Raw genomic sequence first — 20,556 nt, forward strand, 5'->3', positions numbered from 1 at the left:
ATGCTATATAGTAACTCAAATCTGTTGTAAGCAAAAGAGGCTTTCAAAAGTTGGAATCGTTCAATAAAAATATGATTTTAGTAACAGTATTTACTTTGAAATTTTAAATTTATCATGGAAATAATTTTGGTCATTAGCATAATATTAAATTATTACATTAATCAATATTTCAGGTCTTGACCCCTGAATTTAAGAAATTCTTAAAGACAATGTCAAATATGATGCAAGAGAAAATGTGATTTGAGTCTGGAGACAATCGTGCATGTAAGTATTGGGAAATTAGATTTTCTCATGGTAAAATGTAATAAAAATGAAAATATTTACTTATTAATTACTGAAATGAAGAAACTTTGATTCATTGTTTTCTGTCTATAACAACACTAGTTTTATTAAAATTAATAGAGTGCTTCATGATATTTTGGTTATATTTTCCTCAAGATCATCTAATAATAAAAACCCAGGCTAGCCGATAGAAGAGAAAACAATATTCAAAAGATTGCTGCAACTAAAAAGAAAACGACTGCAACTTGACAAGATTGCGGCAAACTTCAATTTGTCAACTACAACTTGACAAGGTTGCAAAACAAGATTGCTGCAACTTCTAGGTGAGTCACTGGTGAGGGCTACCAATGGCACATATTCTATGTGATAATTAATGATGTGCTCTCACTGAATGTCATAATAAAAATATGAGCAAAATATGTGAACATGTAAAGAAGGTTTTTAAATTGTTTTTCCCACATTAGCTCCATAATAAAAACCATCACTAGTTTCCTAACAAAATTAAATCTAAGTTCACAATTCAATGGCAAATATCTGTTGATCAGAATTTTTTTCTCTCCTTTCAAACTATTGTTTGCATGTTCAGTGTACGTCCATTTCATGCTGCTGATAAAGACATACTTGAGACTCAGCAATTTACAAAGGAAAGAGGTTTAATGCACTTACAGTTCCACGTGGCTGGGAGGACCTCACAATCATGATGAAAGGTGAAAGGCATGTCTCACATCATGGCAGCCAACAAGAGAAACTCCCATTTATGAATCCATCAGATCTTGTGAGCCTTATTCACTGTCAGGAGAACAGCAGTGGAAAGACCTACCCCCATAATTCAATTGTCTCCCACCAGGTCCCTTCCACAATACATGGGAATCGCAGGAGCTAGAAGATGAGATTTGGGTGGGGACACAGAGCCAAATCATGTCATTCAGTCAAATAAATATTATATTCTATGGCTACACCCTGACAGTGTGTCAGAGTAGGTTGCTCCTGGACTTCACAGGGTGTAAGCATTTGGAAATACACTACAGCAATTCTTGTCGCTCAGAACTAGGAACTAGTTTTTAGAGGCCATTTTTTATTAGCTCAGACTTGTATGTAGCATTAAAAATATTCAAACAAATATTTTATTTAATACTGTTCATTCTCTGTAACCTTATTTCAATAATGTGGATGATTTAGGGAATCTTATTTCCTAATTTACAAAAAAAATTGATTTTCACTAGTGAAGAATGATTTCTATTAAATTGTAAGGACATTTTTATCAGGTATAGGTGTTGATTCTCAAGAAATTGGTTGAGAACAATTTCCTTCCTTAAATTACTGAAGAGACAGAAAATTTTAAATTAGATGAATACTTACAGAAAATAAAGGTAAACTTTATAGTAAAATATGCTATCAAAATTGTTTATGTCCATGCAGAACTCTTTAATACCTTTATAATTTGTTTTCTAATTACTAAAATATCTATCTATCTATCTATAAAGAGCATTTCTGTTTGTAAGTCTAATTAAATTAAATTAAAATGTATTTATAAGCTCCTCAATACTTTAAATTATAATGCTCTTAAACATTTGTAGTTTTAATCTATTTTAATCTGCTGGGCAGGGTGGCTGACACGTGTAATCCTGACCAACATGGTGAAACCCCATCTCTATTAAAATACAAAAATTAGCTGGGTGTGGTGTGTGCACCTGTAATCCAGCTACTTGGGAGGCTGAGGAGGGAGGATCACTTGAACCTGGGAGGTCCAGCTGCAGTGAGCTGAGATTGTGCCACGGCACTCTCGCCTTGGCGACAGAGTGAGACCCTGTCTTTAAACAAACAAACAAAGCCCCAAAACCATTAATAAAATCTTTAAGGTAAAATTATTGAATTAATGCATAGTTTTCAAATGAATTCTCTGTTGAGAGCCATCTACGTTTATTTCATAAATATTGATGAATTATATTTCTTTTTTTTCTATTGCAGTTTATGCTATATAGCATATTTCATTTTGGCTTAATGATGGAGAAAATGTGTACCCAGTATTTTCTGGTTCTCTTGCCTTTTTTTATGGTAAGCATAAAAATATATGATTATTTCTGTTTTTGCTTCCAGTATACCTGCAATTGATAAAGAAAATTAAGGAAGTTACTAGATACGTAAATTAATCACATTTTTGTATCTAATTGATACAGCAATAATGTGTTTTCATAGTGTATGATTTTAGTCCTATAACAGGTATAGAATGAGAAGGGAGTAGAGGGAATCAGAATGGGAAAGGTCAATAGACACAAATGCATAAGACACCAGAAGAAAGTAATCAGAGATACAAACGGAATGACTCTATAGTACAGGTTTTACGTTGTAGAGAAAATAGTTTCAACCAGACTTGTTGATTCACAGTTAGATCTGTTTTAAAAAAGTGATTCCCCATTGATATTTCTCCCATTCTGCCAGTTGATTGACATATCTTGATTGCAAGGCAATTTAGAACCATGCAGTGTGTTTTAAATTAATTTCCTCAATCATTCATTCAAATAAGCAGACATTGATGTTAAATTTGGGGCATGTGTGTGCATAAGTGTGCATACTCATCTGCCCCTCCACATGTATACACTGGGGATATGGTGCCCAAGGTGGAAGGTAGACAAAGAAGACAAAAACTCAATTGCTCTGCTTGAGAATCATATACTTCATACACTTAATTTTATTTTTATTATAATAATGAATTACCCATATTTTTCTCTGCCTCAAAATAAAATAGTGACTGTGCTCTTATCTCATTACAAACATGAGAAACCAAGAGACATACTCTCATTTAGTCCTGTGACAGCAAAGAATTTGCTTGAGGTATTTCTAGCAAACACCACAAAGATGGAAAGATGGAAACAAAGAAACCCAGAGAATACAGAAAACCTAAATGAGAAAAGGAAAACAAACAAACCCAAGACTACATTCCTGTCAGCATTGGTATTTGAAAACATTTTCAAGTCTAGGAGCAGTCCAAATTCTGCACTTCTTAGATAGTATCTTTAAGTTGACTTCAGCTCACACCCTCCACTGAGCAAGCTGCACAGAACATTACTTTCCTGCAGGCAATTCTGTAATAGATTACCAACTGATTATTGTAATTTAAGATATTATGACTGTTCCTCTTGAATTCGTGTAAGATAGTATACAAATCAGAGTCTGTATTCCAAGTAGGGATAAAAATGATATTGATTTATGCAGAGGGATAAAAATGATATGGATTTATACAATTCTATAGACTTTTTGAGAAGAACAGCAGTTATGTGTTTTTCAAATATATTAATTTTCTTTACGTTCCACATTTCCATTTATTACTTGTGCAGCACTACCACTCCATAAATTTTTACTTGGAAATAAATAAAGGAATGAAAGAGTTAATGATGAATGGTGGTCACACAATGGTAAAACTTGACTGGTGCTACAACAGTGAGGGAATGTCATTTTGACTTTACTAAATTCAACTTCCTGCTAAAAAAGAGAAATACGACAATGAGGGGACAAAGGAAGGATAGGAAAATAACAGCTTATGGAATATAGTTAATATAAGTTATGCAAAAATTACTACTAGCAATCGGTTAAAAAGAGGTTTATTCAGGCTTCATATTCTAAATCAGAAAAAATGTCATGTGGAAATTAAAGTAGAATTGAAGCTTAAAATAGTGCTATTATATTGAAAGAAAATAAATATATAACTTGTCCAAAAACTTTATTGATGTGCATAGAAGAAAAATTTCTATTTGCCAACATCATAAATGAGGGTGCCATTATTTTTATTATCAAAATATCATAACAGTGGCCATAAATTGTGAGTAGTTCCACGTGCCAGATATATCTCCTCTGTCATCTTAATGTTATTTTATACTATTTTACAATGAGGAAGCAGAGGTTTAAGGGGAGGGGACAGACAATATCTTGCCTTCATTCACAGAGCCAGGAAAAACACTGGGGTCAGATTGGAAGACATCTCTGTCTACATTCCAGAACGTGTATTAAGGAATGTCCTGGAGCTGGCTACCACAGGCTTCTGAGAACCAACTGTGCTTTCCCACTCTGCCAATGGTGACATCTTGTTAGTGTTTTGAAAGTGGACATGGTGGGGATATTTATACCATGAAAATACCAAACACTACAAATTGGAGATTTTTCCCCAGAGAACAAGTTCATCTTCCAGTACATCACTGCACTGACTGCTTTCCACTGCGACAGACTGCCTTTTACAAAGACATTTTTATAATCCTTTTCATGAAGTTGATACTGTTTTTTTAATCCCTTAGATTCTTGTTACAGCAGAATTAGAAGAGAGTCCTGAGGACTCAGTGCAATTGGGAGTTACTAGAAATAAAATCATGACAGCTCAATATGAATGTTACCAAAAAATTATGCAAGACCCCATTCAACAAGTAGAAGGTAAGCATGACTACTTAATTGTAAATGCATTTGACATATTTTTAAAGGAAAACTACTCCCATTATATCATTATAAGTTCCTTAGGTCCATTATTAAAAATAGATTAGTTGCTACCTTTTTGTATATGTGCAGTTTTAATTATGTTTGAAGAACATCTTATGACATCATGTTATATCTCTTTTTTAAATTTTTTATTATTATACTTTAAGTTTTGGGGTGAGTTCTGGGGAACATGTGCAGATCGGGCAGGTTTGTTACATAGATATACATGTGCCATGGTGGTTTTCTGCATCCATCACTCTGTTATCTATATTAGCTATTTCTCCTAATGCTATCCCTGCCATAGCCCCCCACCTCCTGAAGCCCCAGTGTATGATGCTCCCCTCCCTGTGTCCATGTGTTCTCATTGTTCAGCTCCCACTTATGAATGAGAAAATGTGGTGTTTGGCTTTTTGTTCCTGTGCTAGTTTGCTGAGAATGATGGGTTCCAGCTTCATCCATGTCCCTGCAAAGGACAAGAACTTGTCCTTTTTTATGGCTGCATAGTATTCCATGGTATATATGTGCCACATTTTCTTTATCCAGTCTATCATTGATGGGCATTTGGGTTGGTTCCAAGTGTTTGCTGTTGTGAATAGTGCCTCAATAAACATACATATGCATGTGTCTTTATAATAGAATGATTTATAATCCTTTGGGTATATACCTAGTAATAGGATTGCGGGTCAAATGGTATTTCTAGTTGTAAATCTTTGAGGAATCACCACACTGTCTTCCACAATGGTTGAACTAACTTACACTCCCACCAACAGTGTAAAAGCATTCCTATTTCTCCACATCCTCTCCAACATCTGTTGTCTCCTGACAACAGATGATCACCAAACTAACTGGCATGAGATGGTGTCTCATCATGGTTTTGATTTGCATTTCTCTAATGACCAGTGATGACCAGCTTTTTTTCATATGTTTATTGGCTGCATAAATATCTCCTTTTGAGAAGCGCCTGTCCATATACTTTGCCCATTTTTTGATAGGGTTGTTTGTTGTTAAAAATTTAATAAAAATATGTGACAGTGATCTGTTTAGTATGATTCTTTTTATGGTACAAAGATATTTAAATCAAGTAAGTATTAATATTAACACAAAAACACAAATTTTAATGACAATTGACTTTCAGTTTATGTAATTGTATATTTCTTTTTTATTTACAACCTGCTTGATAGGAAGTTGCATAATAATATGATGAATACAAAAGTATTGTTTTGGATAATACACACAGTTTGCATAGTACATTTGGTAGCAAAGTTAATAAAATCTAAGTGCTTCTGTTTTCATTAAGATATTCTTTTGTTTTTTTGGGTAACATTTATTAAGAGCCTGCTAAGAACCAGATATTTGCCTAGATTCTGAAGATAAAAGATGAGTAACACAAGCAAAGTTGCCAGATAAAGCAAAACAAAAATAGGTCCTATATTTTGACTGGCAACCCTAAAGAAAGGGTTATTTTCAAAATATCAAATGTAAAACTCACAGTAAAATAAAATTTAAAAGACTCTTTAAATATTTCTAACTTTTAAACCTTTCCAAACCTTCTTGCTATATATTATATAAAAGTAGATTTCAACTTAATTGTTGAACAATAGGAATATGATTTCATAATAAAAGTATTCTGTGGGAAAATAAGTTCAGGATCATTGTATAATACATCGTCTTGAAGTTTTATAATACACTTTGTAATTTTAAATACTCTAGAAAGTCTTGCAATAAAGAGCTATTTTTATTTCAACTTTGTGTCTCTAAAATCCATTTGATCAGAGAAATTTTTTTCATAGAATACCCAGTCACATCTCACTCAAATACCATAAAACACAATTTCAAAAATTCTGGACCTTGCAGTCTCTCACACTACCAGTGCTGGAGTGAACTAGATAGGTTCTTTTGGAGCTGTGATATGGACACATTTGAGATGCTTTCTAACACTACATCAAGAAATTTTTTTAATAGGCCATAAAATGTATTTTATCTAGAAATATATGAATTCAAACTATTTAAACAATTGTTTAAAAAATCACAGGACAAAAACATCATCTGGAGTGACATTAAAATTTTGGTGTTTTTATTTGAATTTACCTGAACTTACAGGCCGGCCATCAGAATTTTGTTCTGTTTTCATGAGGGCTAGATAAATTTTGATATGTCTTTGTAAATCTGTTAAAGATAATAAACATCTCATGTAGCATTCAAGATTCTCTCTGTACAAGTTAGGAAACAAGTCAGAAGGTGACAAGTTAGAAAACTTTGATTATAGACTGTTACGACATTTGAACATCAGTCGGTTAGTTTACCTACCTCTCATAAAAAAACTTTATGTATTTTAATGTAAGTTTTTTCTTAATTTTGGAGAAAAATGTAAGATTATTAAACATTCTACTTTATTTGAAAAGAAAAGGAATGAAGAGCCAGAATTTGGTTGAAGGGCCTCAATAAGTATCTTTTGGGGTTACAATGGCATAATAGGAAATACTGGACTATTTATTTGTTTGCTTCAGAAAATATTAACACCTTTCCCTAAGCATATAGTTTCTAAAATTAAACATGTTCCTAATTCCCTTTTCTATTTTTTAATTTTAAGTGTAGGGACACTAATTAATCACTACATTATGGCTAAGGACAACTAGCAAAGACCATTTGATTTATTAAATAAATGACTCTCTTTGACAATTAGAATTAAATCTAAATATTATATATTTAGATATTTCTAAATTTAATTTAGAATTTAATTTAGATATTATTCTAATATTATTTGGTAAGAAGCCAAATAATTTCTGTACATACATTTTAATATAATATCTGCATTTTCAGTAGATAGCCTTTACACCGCATCAGTGTGAAACCACTTTTAAGACTATGTCTTCACATATAACTAGAGGAAGTTAATTATCCCTAATTTTATTTCTTCATTAAGGCGTTTACTGCAACAGAACCTGGGATGGATGGCTCTGCTGGAATGATGTTGCCGCAGGAACTGAATCAATGCAGCTCTGCCCTGATTACTTTCAGGACTTTGATCCATCAGGTAAAAGCAGTAATGTATCTACATATCTCCTTGACATCCATTTAATAAACTCTAGGTTAATTAAATTCCTGTTTTCCCTTTTTTTTCTTTTTAATTTTAAAGAAAAAGTTACAAAGATCTGTAACCAAGATGGAAACTGGTTTAGACATCCAGCAAGCAACAGAACGTGGACAAATTATACCCAGTGTAATGTTAACACCCATGAGAAAGTGAAGGTATGTCATAATTCTGAACTGAAATTGAATTTACACTACCTAATTAAACAGCTAGTTGTCCTTTACTGTATTGAAGAAAATTCAGTCATTATTCCATTCCCTTATAAAGCCTTTTCATAATATAATTTGAGAAGAACAATTAAGAAATATATCGGAGGAAAAAAATTATTATTGATTTTGTCCTTACACTGAAAAAGCAATCCTGTTAGGTAATAGTGTAATTTACAAGTCAATGTTTCAGTATTGGGGTTTCAAATTTTCCAAAGAAAACATACTTTAAAAGTGTAAGAAAAGGAAAATCTTTCATTTGCAGTAGAATTTCTAGAATGACCTCTGAAACTGTGCTCAAGTAAACAGGATAAGCCCAGCAGGGTTTAAACAGTCCTGTCTCTCCCTCAGCAGAAGGCTCTCATTCTGACTGACTCTTAGGTCACATGCACTCAGGATCGCATTCTTAAATACTACATGTGAAGTCAAGATTAATTACAATTTGGCACCATAATATAGCTTCAAGAGAAATCACTTGCATGTATTTGCATGTTTTTGGAATAGAGGTAGTTTGTCACAGTGATTACAACTGCGAATCCTAAAACCTGATTTCCTCTTTCTGCTTCTTACCAACTGTTTGACCTTGAAAAAGCCATTTTACATCTCTCTGTTTCAGTCCCCTCATATGAACAGATTTTATCCTTATTATTTTCACAGGTATTGATTTAACACAAAAAAACTTAAAAGATTAGCATATAGTAAGCTCTTGATAAGTACCAGCTATCATTATGTTTATAAATAATATATTCCCGGCTTATTCAGAGAAGAGCTGGAAGATAATTATACAAATGCACAATAAATGGAATATAGACAAATAAAAAGAAGAAAGTGAAAACCATGAGAATGAACACATTTGTACAGATGATAGGATCTTCTAAGTTAATAAACTGAAATTTGTCTCTGAGCTTCAAAGTTGTCAAAGAAAAAAGAAACTCAGTTGGAAAAGAAACTTTTATCTGGGATTTAAGTCTGAACAAAACAAATCATCAAGCAGCATTTGTTTGAAGGTGCACAAAATATAAAATACTAGTTTCATATAGTATATAATCTAGATCAATCAAAATGTTGCCTCATAGATTTAATATTTGACTTCTAATTTTTTAAAAAATTATTTTTAAAAGGGCATACAATTTATAAATTTTGATACTGTAGCTTGATAGGTATTCTTCATTCGAGATGTGTTCAAGTATTTCTTGGTTTGCAAACTAATCATTGTAAAACCATCAGATCACATTAAAAAATATATTTTATTCAATTGAATTTGAACTTCTACATGTGTAGGATTATAGATTCTTATACTATTGATATGAACCAAATTTTTTTTATACAAATTACAGACTGCACTAAATTTGTTTTACCTGACCATAATTGGACATGGATTATCTATTGCATCACTGCTTATCTCTCTTGGCATATTCTTTTATTTCAAGTAAGTAAATTTAAAATATTTTAAGAAAATTACAAGTTGTCTTGGGCGAATGCCCTGTCATGTGCATATTTATGTCATGTGCTGACAAAATATAAAAATATTGACAATGTATAATGTTTAAAATGAGTTGATCTTAGCTTTGTAAGATATGTAGGGGAGATTGATGAAATATCTTAACCCCAATTTTACAAAATCAGTAGGCATATAAAAATGAAGACATATAATAAGAAGGGAGCCCAAACCAATATACAAAGCTACATGTATTTTTTTTTGGAACTGTCAAATACTATAGACCATCTTAATTTATGTTTAACTTTTGGCTAATTTTAATGTCAGAGTAAATATGCATTATAGTAACTGGAATTTTGTGTAAATAATAGCAATGATATTTAATATATGTTATTGAAAATATAATCTAAATATACTTTGTTTGGGGTTTTTCCTGGTTTACAGGGACATCATTAAAAAGGTTTAATTTACTATCAATTTTACTTGTAATTCACTTCTTTTTGAGACGGAAGAATCAGTTCCAATTTTTTGAACAAATCAATCAACAAGCCATTTAAAATTTGTAGAAAGTTAAATTCTAAGTCATGCATGTCTTATTTTATGCCTTCACATGGTTTTCATAATTTTGATCATCAGCAATAGTCATAGAATTCAGTATGACCAGAGTAAGTAGCTATGTTTCATTGTATCTTCATCAGCATTGTCGTCATCTTCTGCTTTTTCTGCTCCTGTCGCTGCCACTGCCGCCGCTGCGGCTTCTCCTTTTCCTTCTTCTTGTTCTTCTTTTTCCTTCTCCTCCTCTTCCTTCTTCCTCCATGTTCCTTCTTCTACTAATTTTAAACAAAGAAGATATATATAAACCTATAATTCTAATATCTTATTGAGCAATTTCTTATATTTTCTAGTTTTATTTCATATTGTTTCTACAGTTTTAATGATACTATTTAAAATGTTTTAACTATTTTTATAACAGAATTATATAATTAGTAATTTACAGGTTACTAAACAGTTTTTAAACAATCATTTGAGCAGCTAAATAATTTTTTATTTAGGTGTACAAAAGTTTATATTATAAGTTCTCTATTTTTGAGTATTAACATTGCATTTATTTTTTTCAATTAAAAAACACTGCAATGGACATTTTCAACTATAACTTTTCCCATATTTTGTACTATTTTCTTAGGCTACATTCCCAGAGTCTTTGGATTTCTTGGTCAAAGGATATATATCTTTATGGCTCTTGAAAAACATCATCTCAAAAATATCTCAAAATGCTCATGTTCAAAACAAATTCATAGCATCTCCCTCCTCCTAACCCAAGCTAGTTTTCTTCCAGAGTGACCCATCTTCACAAATGACAACACCTGAAATCCAGTCACATTGGTCAGAAATTTAAGAGTAATCCATGGGACATTTCTCTCCTTTTTCTTCTCGGTCACTCTTCCTTTTTACCCTGTGAACTTAACCTTTTGAATTCCTTTTAATCTGTTCCACTTGCTGATCACTGCTGCCGTCACCACCAGGCTTGTTCATCGAGCCTTAGTAAATTCACTTTCTGTCTTCATTTAATTAGAAACAAGGCAGCCAGAATAATAGTTTCAATGATTTAGATCAAATATAGATCTGATTTTGCCATTCTTTGCTTTACAATTTTTAGACTTTCCATTGTATTCCATATAAAATCAAAACTATTAACTTGCCCTGCTTATTCTCTTTGCCTCCTCCCTAGTCTAATTAAATGTATTTATCTTTCAGATCTAAATTTTAGCATCACTTCCTCAGTGAATTCTTACAGACTTACTTATTGTAATATTTCTGGAATTGCAATTAATGATAGTAGACATAGGGTAAAATTTTAATTTACATTTGGAAGACCACTATCTCTGCAAATTAAAAACTAATATAGCTGAGAGTCTTCAGATTAAATGGTCTATTTTTATGTTGCGTGTCATAAGTCAAAATATCCAAGCTCATTAAATTTTTGAAGAAGATAAAATTAGGAAGTATAGCAATTACATTTGCCTGCCAAAACCAGTAGCTAGAAGGAGGACAATGGTCTTCTAGAATTCTAAGTCATATGGTCCCAAACAAGTTTGAATTTAGTAAAGATAAATAAAGTCCTACACCAATTTCCTAAAGTCAAATGCAAAATTAACTATGTTTTTGCATGTGAAAGAGTGTAAGATTTAATGGAAAATCCTTGCTGTGAACTAATGAGGCAATAGTGGGGCTGCCAAGTGAAAACAATGCTGCAAGACAAACCATTACCAACAAATGTACAGGACTCAATTTTAAATCTCTAATCAGAACACTTACTCACCTGCTCACTATGTAAGAGCAAAGCAAAAGTTGGCTTATCAAGTGAAGAAATTGAAGAAAATATCAGCTGATCAGGGCATCAAAGTACCATGCTAAGAGTGTTAAACCAGAAAAGGACAAAATATATAAGGTACAATGTATGACTTCAAGAATCCAAATGACTATAATTGAGAATACAATTGGTATAACATATAACAGATTAAAAAAAACTCAATAAAAAGTTAAAAAACAAATATAACTAAACAAAATCTAATGAACCTTAACAATTGGCCTTCTTGTCACTCAGGGTTTTCAGAGAGAAATTAACAGTTAACCTATCAAGAAAGTTGAAGTAGATGGCTTATCTATACTGGGTTCTTAGCTGGACATGACGATCTTTAAGGCTCTTTCCAAGCCCAAGAATCTGTGAATGAAATAGGAATTTAGTAAAGAGGATTAAAATGAAAGAGTTATCTTTTTAATCAAAATATATAATCTTCATATCAAGGACTTTGGTATTTGCTAAAGTATTTTGCAAGATTAAAGCAATCTACATATGTAAACTGTAATTCTTATTGATAAAGATTGGAATAAAATCATGTTCAATATTTTTATATCTATATTTATGTATGTTTTATTCAAGAGCAAATACTATTCAACTGATATTCACAAGTAATTTTAAATTTTGATTGAAGGGTTAAAATTTAAAACAATAGAATGTTTATTTCATCTATAGAGACGTGCTTTTTAAAAAATGATATTATAGGCTGGTCGCGGTGGCTGACGCCTGTAATCCCAGCATTTTGGGAGGCCGAGGCGGGTGGATCATGAAGTCAAGAGATCAAGACCATCCTGTCCAATATGGTGAAACCCTGTCTCTACTAAAAATACAAAAATTAGCTGGGCATGGTGGCACGCGCCTGTAGTCCCAGCTACTCGGGAGGCTGAGGCAGGAGAATTGCTTGAACCCGGGAAGCGGAGGTTGCAGTGAGCCGAGATGGCACCACTGCACTCCAGCCTGGCGCCTGGCGATGGAGCGAGACTCCGTCTCAAAAAAAAAAAATGATATTGTGTATATATTTACTAAGTTATTAGCTTTAAAGATACAACCTGTAGGCATAGTCCTCATTCCAAAAGAAAGGCCAGAAACTTCATTCTCCCAAATACTGTCCTCAGGTTTTCCATATAAAAGACCCATTTTTTTTTTAATAAATTTTTTAAAGACGGGGTTTCACCATGTTGGTCAGGCTGGTCTTGAACTCCCGACCTCAGGTGATCCACCGCCTTGGCCTCCAAAGTGCTTGGATTACTGGCGTGAGCCACACCATGCCCAAGAGCCATTTTTTAGAAAAAATAACATTTTTAAAAATAAAGACTACTGCGTGCAATAAACACCAGCATTTGCTATTTACTAAAATGTCCACGCTTTTAAACAAGATGCATAGCATGCTACATAGGCCACATGTTGTTAAAGCAAATGAATGTCTTGTCAATATAAGATATGTGACCTCTATATAAAAGAAAAAATAAGGTTTTCAAATAATTATCTTACTTCTAGTTGAAGATTTTACTGAAAATACAATTAACTATTTTGTATAGTGAACTGAGAAGAAAAAAAGAATTTTTCAATAATGAGTTAGTATGAGAGGTATGCACTTGAATTCAGACATAACTTAATTTTAATGTTTAGTATAAGACAGTGATTAAAACATGGTATGTATTCCAAACTTGCCATCACTACTTGCTAATAGTATGGACTTAGCCTGATTTTGCTTTACATATACCTCAGGGGTGTGTGTGTGTGTGTCTGTGTGTGTGTGTGTGTGTGTTTGTAATGTGTCATGATGCTTTTTTAAAACACTGGGCAAAGTAGACTCATATAGTACCTGGCATTTAGGAACCTCCTCACTAAGCAGTAAGAGTTACTAACTTTTCCATTAGACTATATCAATCATATAGGCACTCAAAATACATTTACATAGTCATATGAAATACTCACATGTAATAGTAATACAAAGTAAAATACAAAACAAACAAAATAAAACAACAAAAACGAGGGTTATTGTGGAGCTACAAAGACCTGTGGGAACACATAGGAAGGAAAGAACCATTCTAACTCATAAAATCTGAAGATTCCTGAGGTGATACTCTCATTGAAACAAACACTTCAATGACAGGTAAAACTTCAATAGATAGAAATTACAAGCCATAAGCAGTGAAGAGATTGTCTTGTCTCACACCTAATTTTACTTATTTTCTAATTAACATTTTCAAGATGTCTACTAATTTGTGTTCTAGTTCACTTAACTTTTTGATTGACTCTACAAATCTTTAAAAATGAAGAATTTGAAAAAGAAAGAAGCAAAACTACAAATTCTCCTTTATTATTATACATTCTCAGGCCTTAGGTAAAACATGAGAAACCCTCTTCAAGAAAAACTCATGTATACCATTTCAAAGTTTTCTATATGTCTAGAGGTCATTACAGGAGAGTGCATTCTTTCTTTCTTGTTTTAGAGCTAGGCTCTCACTGTGTCACCCTGGCTGGAGTGCAGTGATATGATCATAGCTCACTACAGCCTCAGACTTCTGGGCTCAAGCAATCCTCCCCCATCCAGCCTTCCAAGAAGCAAAGACTACAGGCACACACTACCACACACAGATAACTGTTAAATATTTTTTTCTTTAGAGATGAGGTTTAACTATATTGCCAAGGCTGGTCTCAAACTCTTGACCTCAAGTGATCCTCCTCCTTCAGCCTCCTCAGCCTCCCAAACTATTGGAATTATAAGCATGAGCCGCTGTGCCCAGCCTGAGAGTGTTCTTTAGACACTCTCAGGCAGAATTGGTCTCACATTCCACTTTGTCACTTACTTGCTGTGTAGGGTGGAATACACTCTTTCCTTTTTCTAATCCTCAGTTGTACATTTAATATGCCGATCATATTAGAATCTACACCATAGATTTGCTATAAGGTGTGAGATAATGTCAGCATTATCAGTGAGATGCAGTGTTAAGCAGAGTATCTGATACAAAAAATGTTTTATATGATTGATATTGCTCTCACTTCTTATTAGTCCATTAAAAAGTTTGAATATAAATATTTAGCCCTGGTTGGCATGTTATACCAGTAAGATTTTTAAAAACAAAATTGAATAATACAAGTTCTAGTTTTAAATGAAGCATATTTATAAAGAAATTGTTATAATATTCATGTTGAAAAATAAGTAAACATTGAATGAACACTTTTATAAACCAAACTAATAATATAATTTTGTTAGAAAAAAACTATGCTTAAGTAAATCAGTCAAAAGAAATAAGATTTTTTAATGACCAGAAGATACCATGTAGCTTACTCCATTTTTGAATCAATATTAAGATATTTTTAGCCTTTGAATTTAGATACTTCTAACATTTATTTCATAGAACTGTCTACCGAATCTGCCACTAGAAGTAATGAAAATAATGTTACAAAGTTAGCTTTGTGAGAGCAGGAGTCACTTCCGCCTTGTTTCTTTACACATCTCAGGGCTTACCCTAGGATCTTGAACACAGTAGGCACTCAATAAATTTTTAAGGAATGAAGACATGAACTGGCTTTGAAGCTTAAATCTGAGGACTGACTTGCCCATGTCTTATCTGTGACCTTCAACATGTCTCTTAAAATTGTCTGGCCTTATTTGTCTCCATCAACAAAGAAAGGCATTAGACTAAGACTCTAAAATTCAAATCAGTAGAAGCATCTGTGTAAAACAAGATGAAAGACTCTGCAGCTAGATCCAAAGAAGAGTACAGCCATCTCAGAAAATACTGAATTTGAATGGTTCATGAAGTATGTTCTCGTAGAATCAGGGGCAAAAGAAATTACTAACTTTCTTCCAACTAACCTGAAAACAATTCCTAGAGGAGCTGTTTCACATAAAATCATTCATTGTGTATAAAAATATCTATTAGCAGATCCTTTCTGTTTCTTAACTCAGTTCCTCATACTGTAGTTATTCTTGCTTACTCAGTATGGGAAACTTTTCCTCTCCTTTGGTAACTGAGGGTCACTGACCCACCCTAATCAAAACCAAGAACCACACAAAAAGTTGATTTAGGGTACTGTTTGTTATTTTTTATTTAGAGAGAGAAAAGTCTATCACTCATCCATGATTTAAATTAGAAACAGAGAATGTGAAACAGTATTCACCAGATATACTTCAGTTTTATATTAGAGTCAATTATTAAAAGAACAAGTCAGAGCAGGAGATAAAAAGAAAGGGAACAGAGAGGGAGGGGAAAAGAGAAAGAGACATAACTTTAGGGTTTGCCAAGCCCTGAGAGGCAATGACTCTTACTCATAATGATCCTTGTAAAAACAAAGAGGAACCCTTTAGATAAAAAAAACAAATAAATAAACTTTACTGAAATTAGTTACAAATTATGTGTTAATTACTGTGTAAAATCAGAGAGCAGAGCAAATCTCGCTCTAATTTACAACCTAGACAAAAAAAAGGCTTCATGTTTTTCCACAGAAAAGAGAGCATATGATATCTATCCAACTTTTATAGGAAAAAAAAAAGAATTTTTTTTTAAAAGAACATCTTTGCTAACATTCAGACACTGATCCCAAACAATTTAAAAGCCAAGTTGCGTATTTGGAACTATGTAGACAATAATGTCTTTTGTAGGTACTTGCCATAGACCCCAAATAAAATTCAGAAAAATAACCTCTATCCAATTGGTGGACCAAAGCATTCTCAATGTAACTTAATAAAATAACCTATTAGTGCTTGTATTTCTCCTTCTCAATACAAATGATCAAAATTCTCATTTTTTTCTTAGATCACATCTGAATATATTTAAACAGTATTGTGAACTTTTATCTCATTTCCAGTTTCTTCATATTTTTCTTGAATTAGAGCACGTATAGTTTTTCTTTAAGCTATAACTTTTCTCCTGAAAATTGTGCATGATTAATCTTTATGTGTTTGTTTGTTTGTTTGTTTGTTTGTTTTTTGAGATGGAGTCTAGATCTGTCACCCAGGCTGAAGTGCAATGACGCCATCTCGGCTCATTGCAATCTCCGCCTCTTAGGTTCAAGTGATTCTCCTGCCTCAGCCTTCCACATGATTAATCTTTAAACCATATTTAAACACAGATAACTATTAATGAAATCCTACATTGAAACTTATAGGGTTTGCTCTACTAATTACTCTGATGTTGTACCTGTTTTGACAAATTCCAAGTTTCACTTTTCATTTATTTAAAACCTGACAACTGCACTGTCAGAGGTTTGGCAAGGACTGAGTTCAAAAGGAGTCATCTAGGGTCCCCTGAATAGCATGCCTGTCACCGCTTACTCAACATCGCCATCGTTCTCTTAACTCATGCTATGTTCATTTATTCATTGTATATTTGTTATATACTCTGGTCCTGAGATATATCCTATTCTGTGGTCTGTGTCTCAGGTTTCCTTCAGCTTAACATTAGATACTATTTATTTAACTATAGGCTTTCTTAAATATTTTATTGGATCATACTCACTGAGTCTATCTCCAAGTTAATGAATTTTAATCAATCAGTGTACATAAAAATCCATCCCCCTCAAACTGAATGTTGTGAGAGGTGAAAATATTCTTATTCCATAATGTGAGATGGTGCAAAAATGTTTAAAATACATCCGTTTAGTTATGTGATAAAATAATTGCATTTCCACATAGAGTATAAGGTTTGAATGAGGACAGAGTAGTGCAAGAAGTAATGGACTTGCTTTAACATTAACCTGTTCTGCTATAAGGTCATAGCTATTACTGGCTTATGGAGAAGAGTCCCACGTATGGAAATATAAAGTAAATACGGTAATTGATTTAGATATTTTGGACTCATTTTAAACAATATATTTAAAACATAAAGCTATAAATCCACATTGAATGTTGCATATTTTTATTCCTAATGAAATATTTGATAAATATGCAACCTTTGAGTAGTGATTTTCATTTTTTCTGTTTTAGCTAATTAAAATATGTGCTACTTAAGCATAAATAAATTTTCATGGGAATAGAATGACAAATTATGAAAATTATATCGTAACTTGAATAGATTAAAACTTTGTTACTTGAAATAAAGAATAGAAATAGATAACATTCTTTCTCTTAAAAGTCATCATATATTTTGCAATTGGGTTTTCCATTCTTACAGACAGCTTATTTTTCTAGATCATACACACAGATGTGACCATATCTGAGAAGAAAGTCAAAGTACACTCTCATAACTGTAGCATATTTTTAGTATTTAGGGAAAAGAAAAACCAGAATGACTGGATATTATGCTGCTAACATTTGCTGATAAACCATTAAGATGTCAAAAACCAAGAAAGTCTTACATGAAAGAGATGGAGATAATTAAAAAAAGAATAAAGTAAACAATTTTCCTTAATTGTTAAGAAGCTATATAACACAAAAGAATATGAACTTCAGAATCAAACAGTCATTCAGCAAGTTAATTTCTTTGAATTTAATTTACTTATTCTGTAGAATGGAGGAAAAGCCCACGTGGACTTTTACCTTGTAATCTGTCACAAGGCCTGTTCTTGTCCCTCAGAAACTTTAAGCTCAGGGCTTGGACTCAGGGTGTCTTCCCTATTTGGCACACTTCTCTCCTCTATATTATCTTGTTTCAGTTGCATGTTAAGTAGTCTTCTCACCCTTACTGCATTCTTTTTGTATCCCTTACTCCTGTTTTAATTTCTAAAAAGCATACACCACTATCTGGGATTACATTGTTTAATTTATATGCCTATTTACCCTCCACTATAATTTAAGTCATGTGAGATCAGGGTTTTGCTTTATATTATTCACAACTGTTTCCCCAGTTCTAATAACAGTGCCCAAAATATTACTATGCAATAGTAAGTAACTAGATGGATAATAAAGTAGTCAGAAGCCTTATTGCTACCTTGAGAACTTCAAAATTCAAACTCAATAGATCACTTATAAGAGTGTGACCTTGAGAAACTTACCTCCATTTTATTAAAAGACAATAATACTTCAAGGAGTTGTTAAATATGGTAATGACTCTAATGTGCTTATCTCTGTGCTGGGGATATTCTAAGGATTTCAAAAATGGTGGCTGCTATTATTATAAATGTTGCCTCTTAAAAGATTTTGTTTAGTTGGTTGGTTTTGGAGCCAAAGAATCTCAGGGATTCAGAAAAATTTTCTTCTTTTGGTTTCCTGCTCACTGGAAGACCAGGAAAAGCACTCTCACCAAAGCAGTTCACAAATGGTAGAAAACCAGTTGACCATACAAAATGAACATGACTGTTCCTTATGCAGCCTGATACTCCAATATTGCATTAAATAAGCAGCCCTGAAAGTCAAGGGCAGGAGAAGAGAGAACATAATGGAGGAAGAACAATCATTTCTCCTCTGGGACTTTAATTGAGCATCTTGGTTGAAATACACTCTTTCTAATCTGCAGTAATCTAATTTGGATCACCAGCAGCCTCCAAAAGAGAGGTATTGATAGAGATTATATCTACTTCTCATATGTAAACATGTGATTCCATCAACTTAAGAGTTTCCATTGAGTAGACAAAAAAGAGTCATACTTCTGATTCTTTTAATATATTTGTTGTTTTCTGCCTATTGTTTGTGGCAATGTTCAGATTGACAGGGCTTTTCTTGTGGATACATTGTTAGTGTTCTTTGAGGAAAAGATCTGAGGATTTGGGAATTAAATTAGATAAACTAGAATAAGAAAACAATACTTTGTGCTATTCTTACATTGCTTGTACTTTCTCCTTTCGTGATTCATTTTGCTTGTAGTTACTAATGGGAAAAGTAGTTTGGAAATCTTTAGCTAATGTCAAAAGCAAATGGAAGACAGAGGCAAGGTTATTGTCCATGCTAGTGGCAGAACTTTGAAGATGGAATACTGTAACATTTGGGATCTGCATGAAAGTGAACCTGTTAATTTGCCAACATCTACAGAAAAAATGAAATTTCTTGGGAAGATAATTTAGGTTGCTTTATCTACTGCCGTTTATCATATGGAAATTCTGTCTAATGCTAAATTGTTTGGTAAGAAAAAATGACTTTTTTTCTGTTTATTTGAGTTACTTAAAACATACTTGTTTTAATATAGAGGAAGTTTTACATTACTGAGGTAAACCTGGATGCTATTTTATTATTTGTAGCTAAAACACATTAGAGCATTTGACTAAAATCAGCCATATAATAATTATGTTTAAAAACAACAGCTAACTTAACATGGAGTGTTTATCATGGGTTAGATGTTATGCTAAGATTTTAAGTGATTTATCTCCTCTAACTCTCAAGCCAATCCTATGAGGTACGATTGTTATCCCTAAATTACAGATGAGGAAATTAAAGATTCAAGATCTTAAATAATTTACCCAAAGTCATACTGTCAATAAATGCAGAGTTCAGATTCACTTACTGAACTACACATAGTGACTTGATGCTACTTTCTTCCGAAATTGTTCCAAAATTGAATTGAAAGACATGATTTCATTACACATGAAGTATATTTATTTTGTTGACACAATAGCATCAACTGACTCTGTAACTCTGCTTGCCAAAATTGCATATTGAAATAGCATTTTAAAATAATTATATGTAAAAAATATGAAATAGAAACAATCTGGACCCACAAACCACATTTTCTGTTCTGTGGTTATGCTGGGATAGAAAGGAAAATTATAAAATTCAAAGAAAGCAAAGAATTTTTATAAACATTTTCTAAGGCTGCAAGATGATTGCTTTTGCTATTTT

At 32.7% G+C, this 20,556-nt stretch overlaps 1 protein-coding gene across 1 annotated transcript in view; it reads left to right on the forward strand.

The window, feature by feature from the left end:
• Nucleotides 1–20,556, forward strand: part of CALCRL (calcitonin receptor like receptor) — a 104,194-nt gene that overhangs the window by 60,034 nt on the left and 23,604 nt on the right. Inside the window, exons 3-9 of the mRNA XM_012464078.3 lie at nucleotides 174–264; nucleotides 439–605; nucleotides 2,251–2,337; nucleotides 4,569–4,701; nucleotides 7,667–7,777; nucleotides 7,880–7,992; nucleotides 9,378–9,469. Of these exons, the coding sequence (XP_012319501.1) occupies nucleotides 2,254–2,337; nucleotides 4,569–4,701; nucleotides 7,667–7,777; nucleotides 7,880–7,992; nucleotides 9,378–9,469 (533 nt within the window). The 5' untranslated portion in view covers nucleotides 174–264; nucleotides 439–605; nucleotides 2,251–2,253. The remainder of the gene's footprint in view (nucleotides 1–173; nucleotides 265–438; nucleotides 606–2,250; nucleotides 2,338–4,568; nucleotides 4,702–7,666; nucleotides 7,778–7,879; nucleotides 7,993–9,377; nucleotides 9,470–20,556) is intronic.

Source organism: Aotus nancymaae, unplaced genomic scaffold (assembly GCF_030222135.1).
Source record: "Aotus nancymaae isolate 86718 unplaced genomic scaffold, 86718_ANA_hifiasm-v0.15.2.pri h1tg000008l, whole genome shotgun sequence".
Classification (NCBI taxonomy): domain Eukaryota; kingdom Metazoa; phylum Chordata; class Mammalia; order Primates; family Aotidae; genus Aotus; species Aotus nancymaae.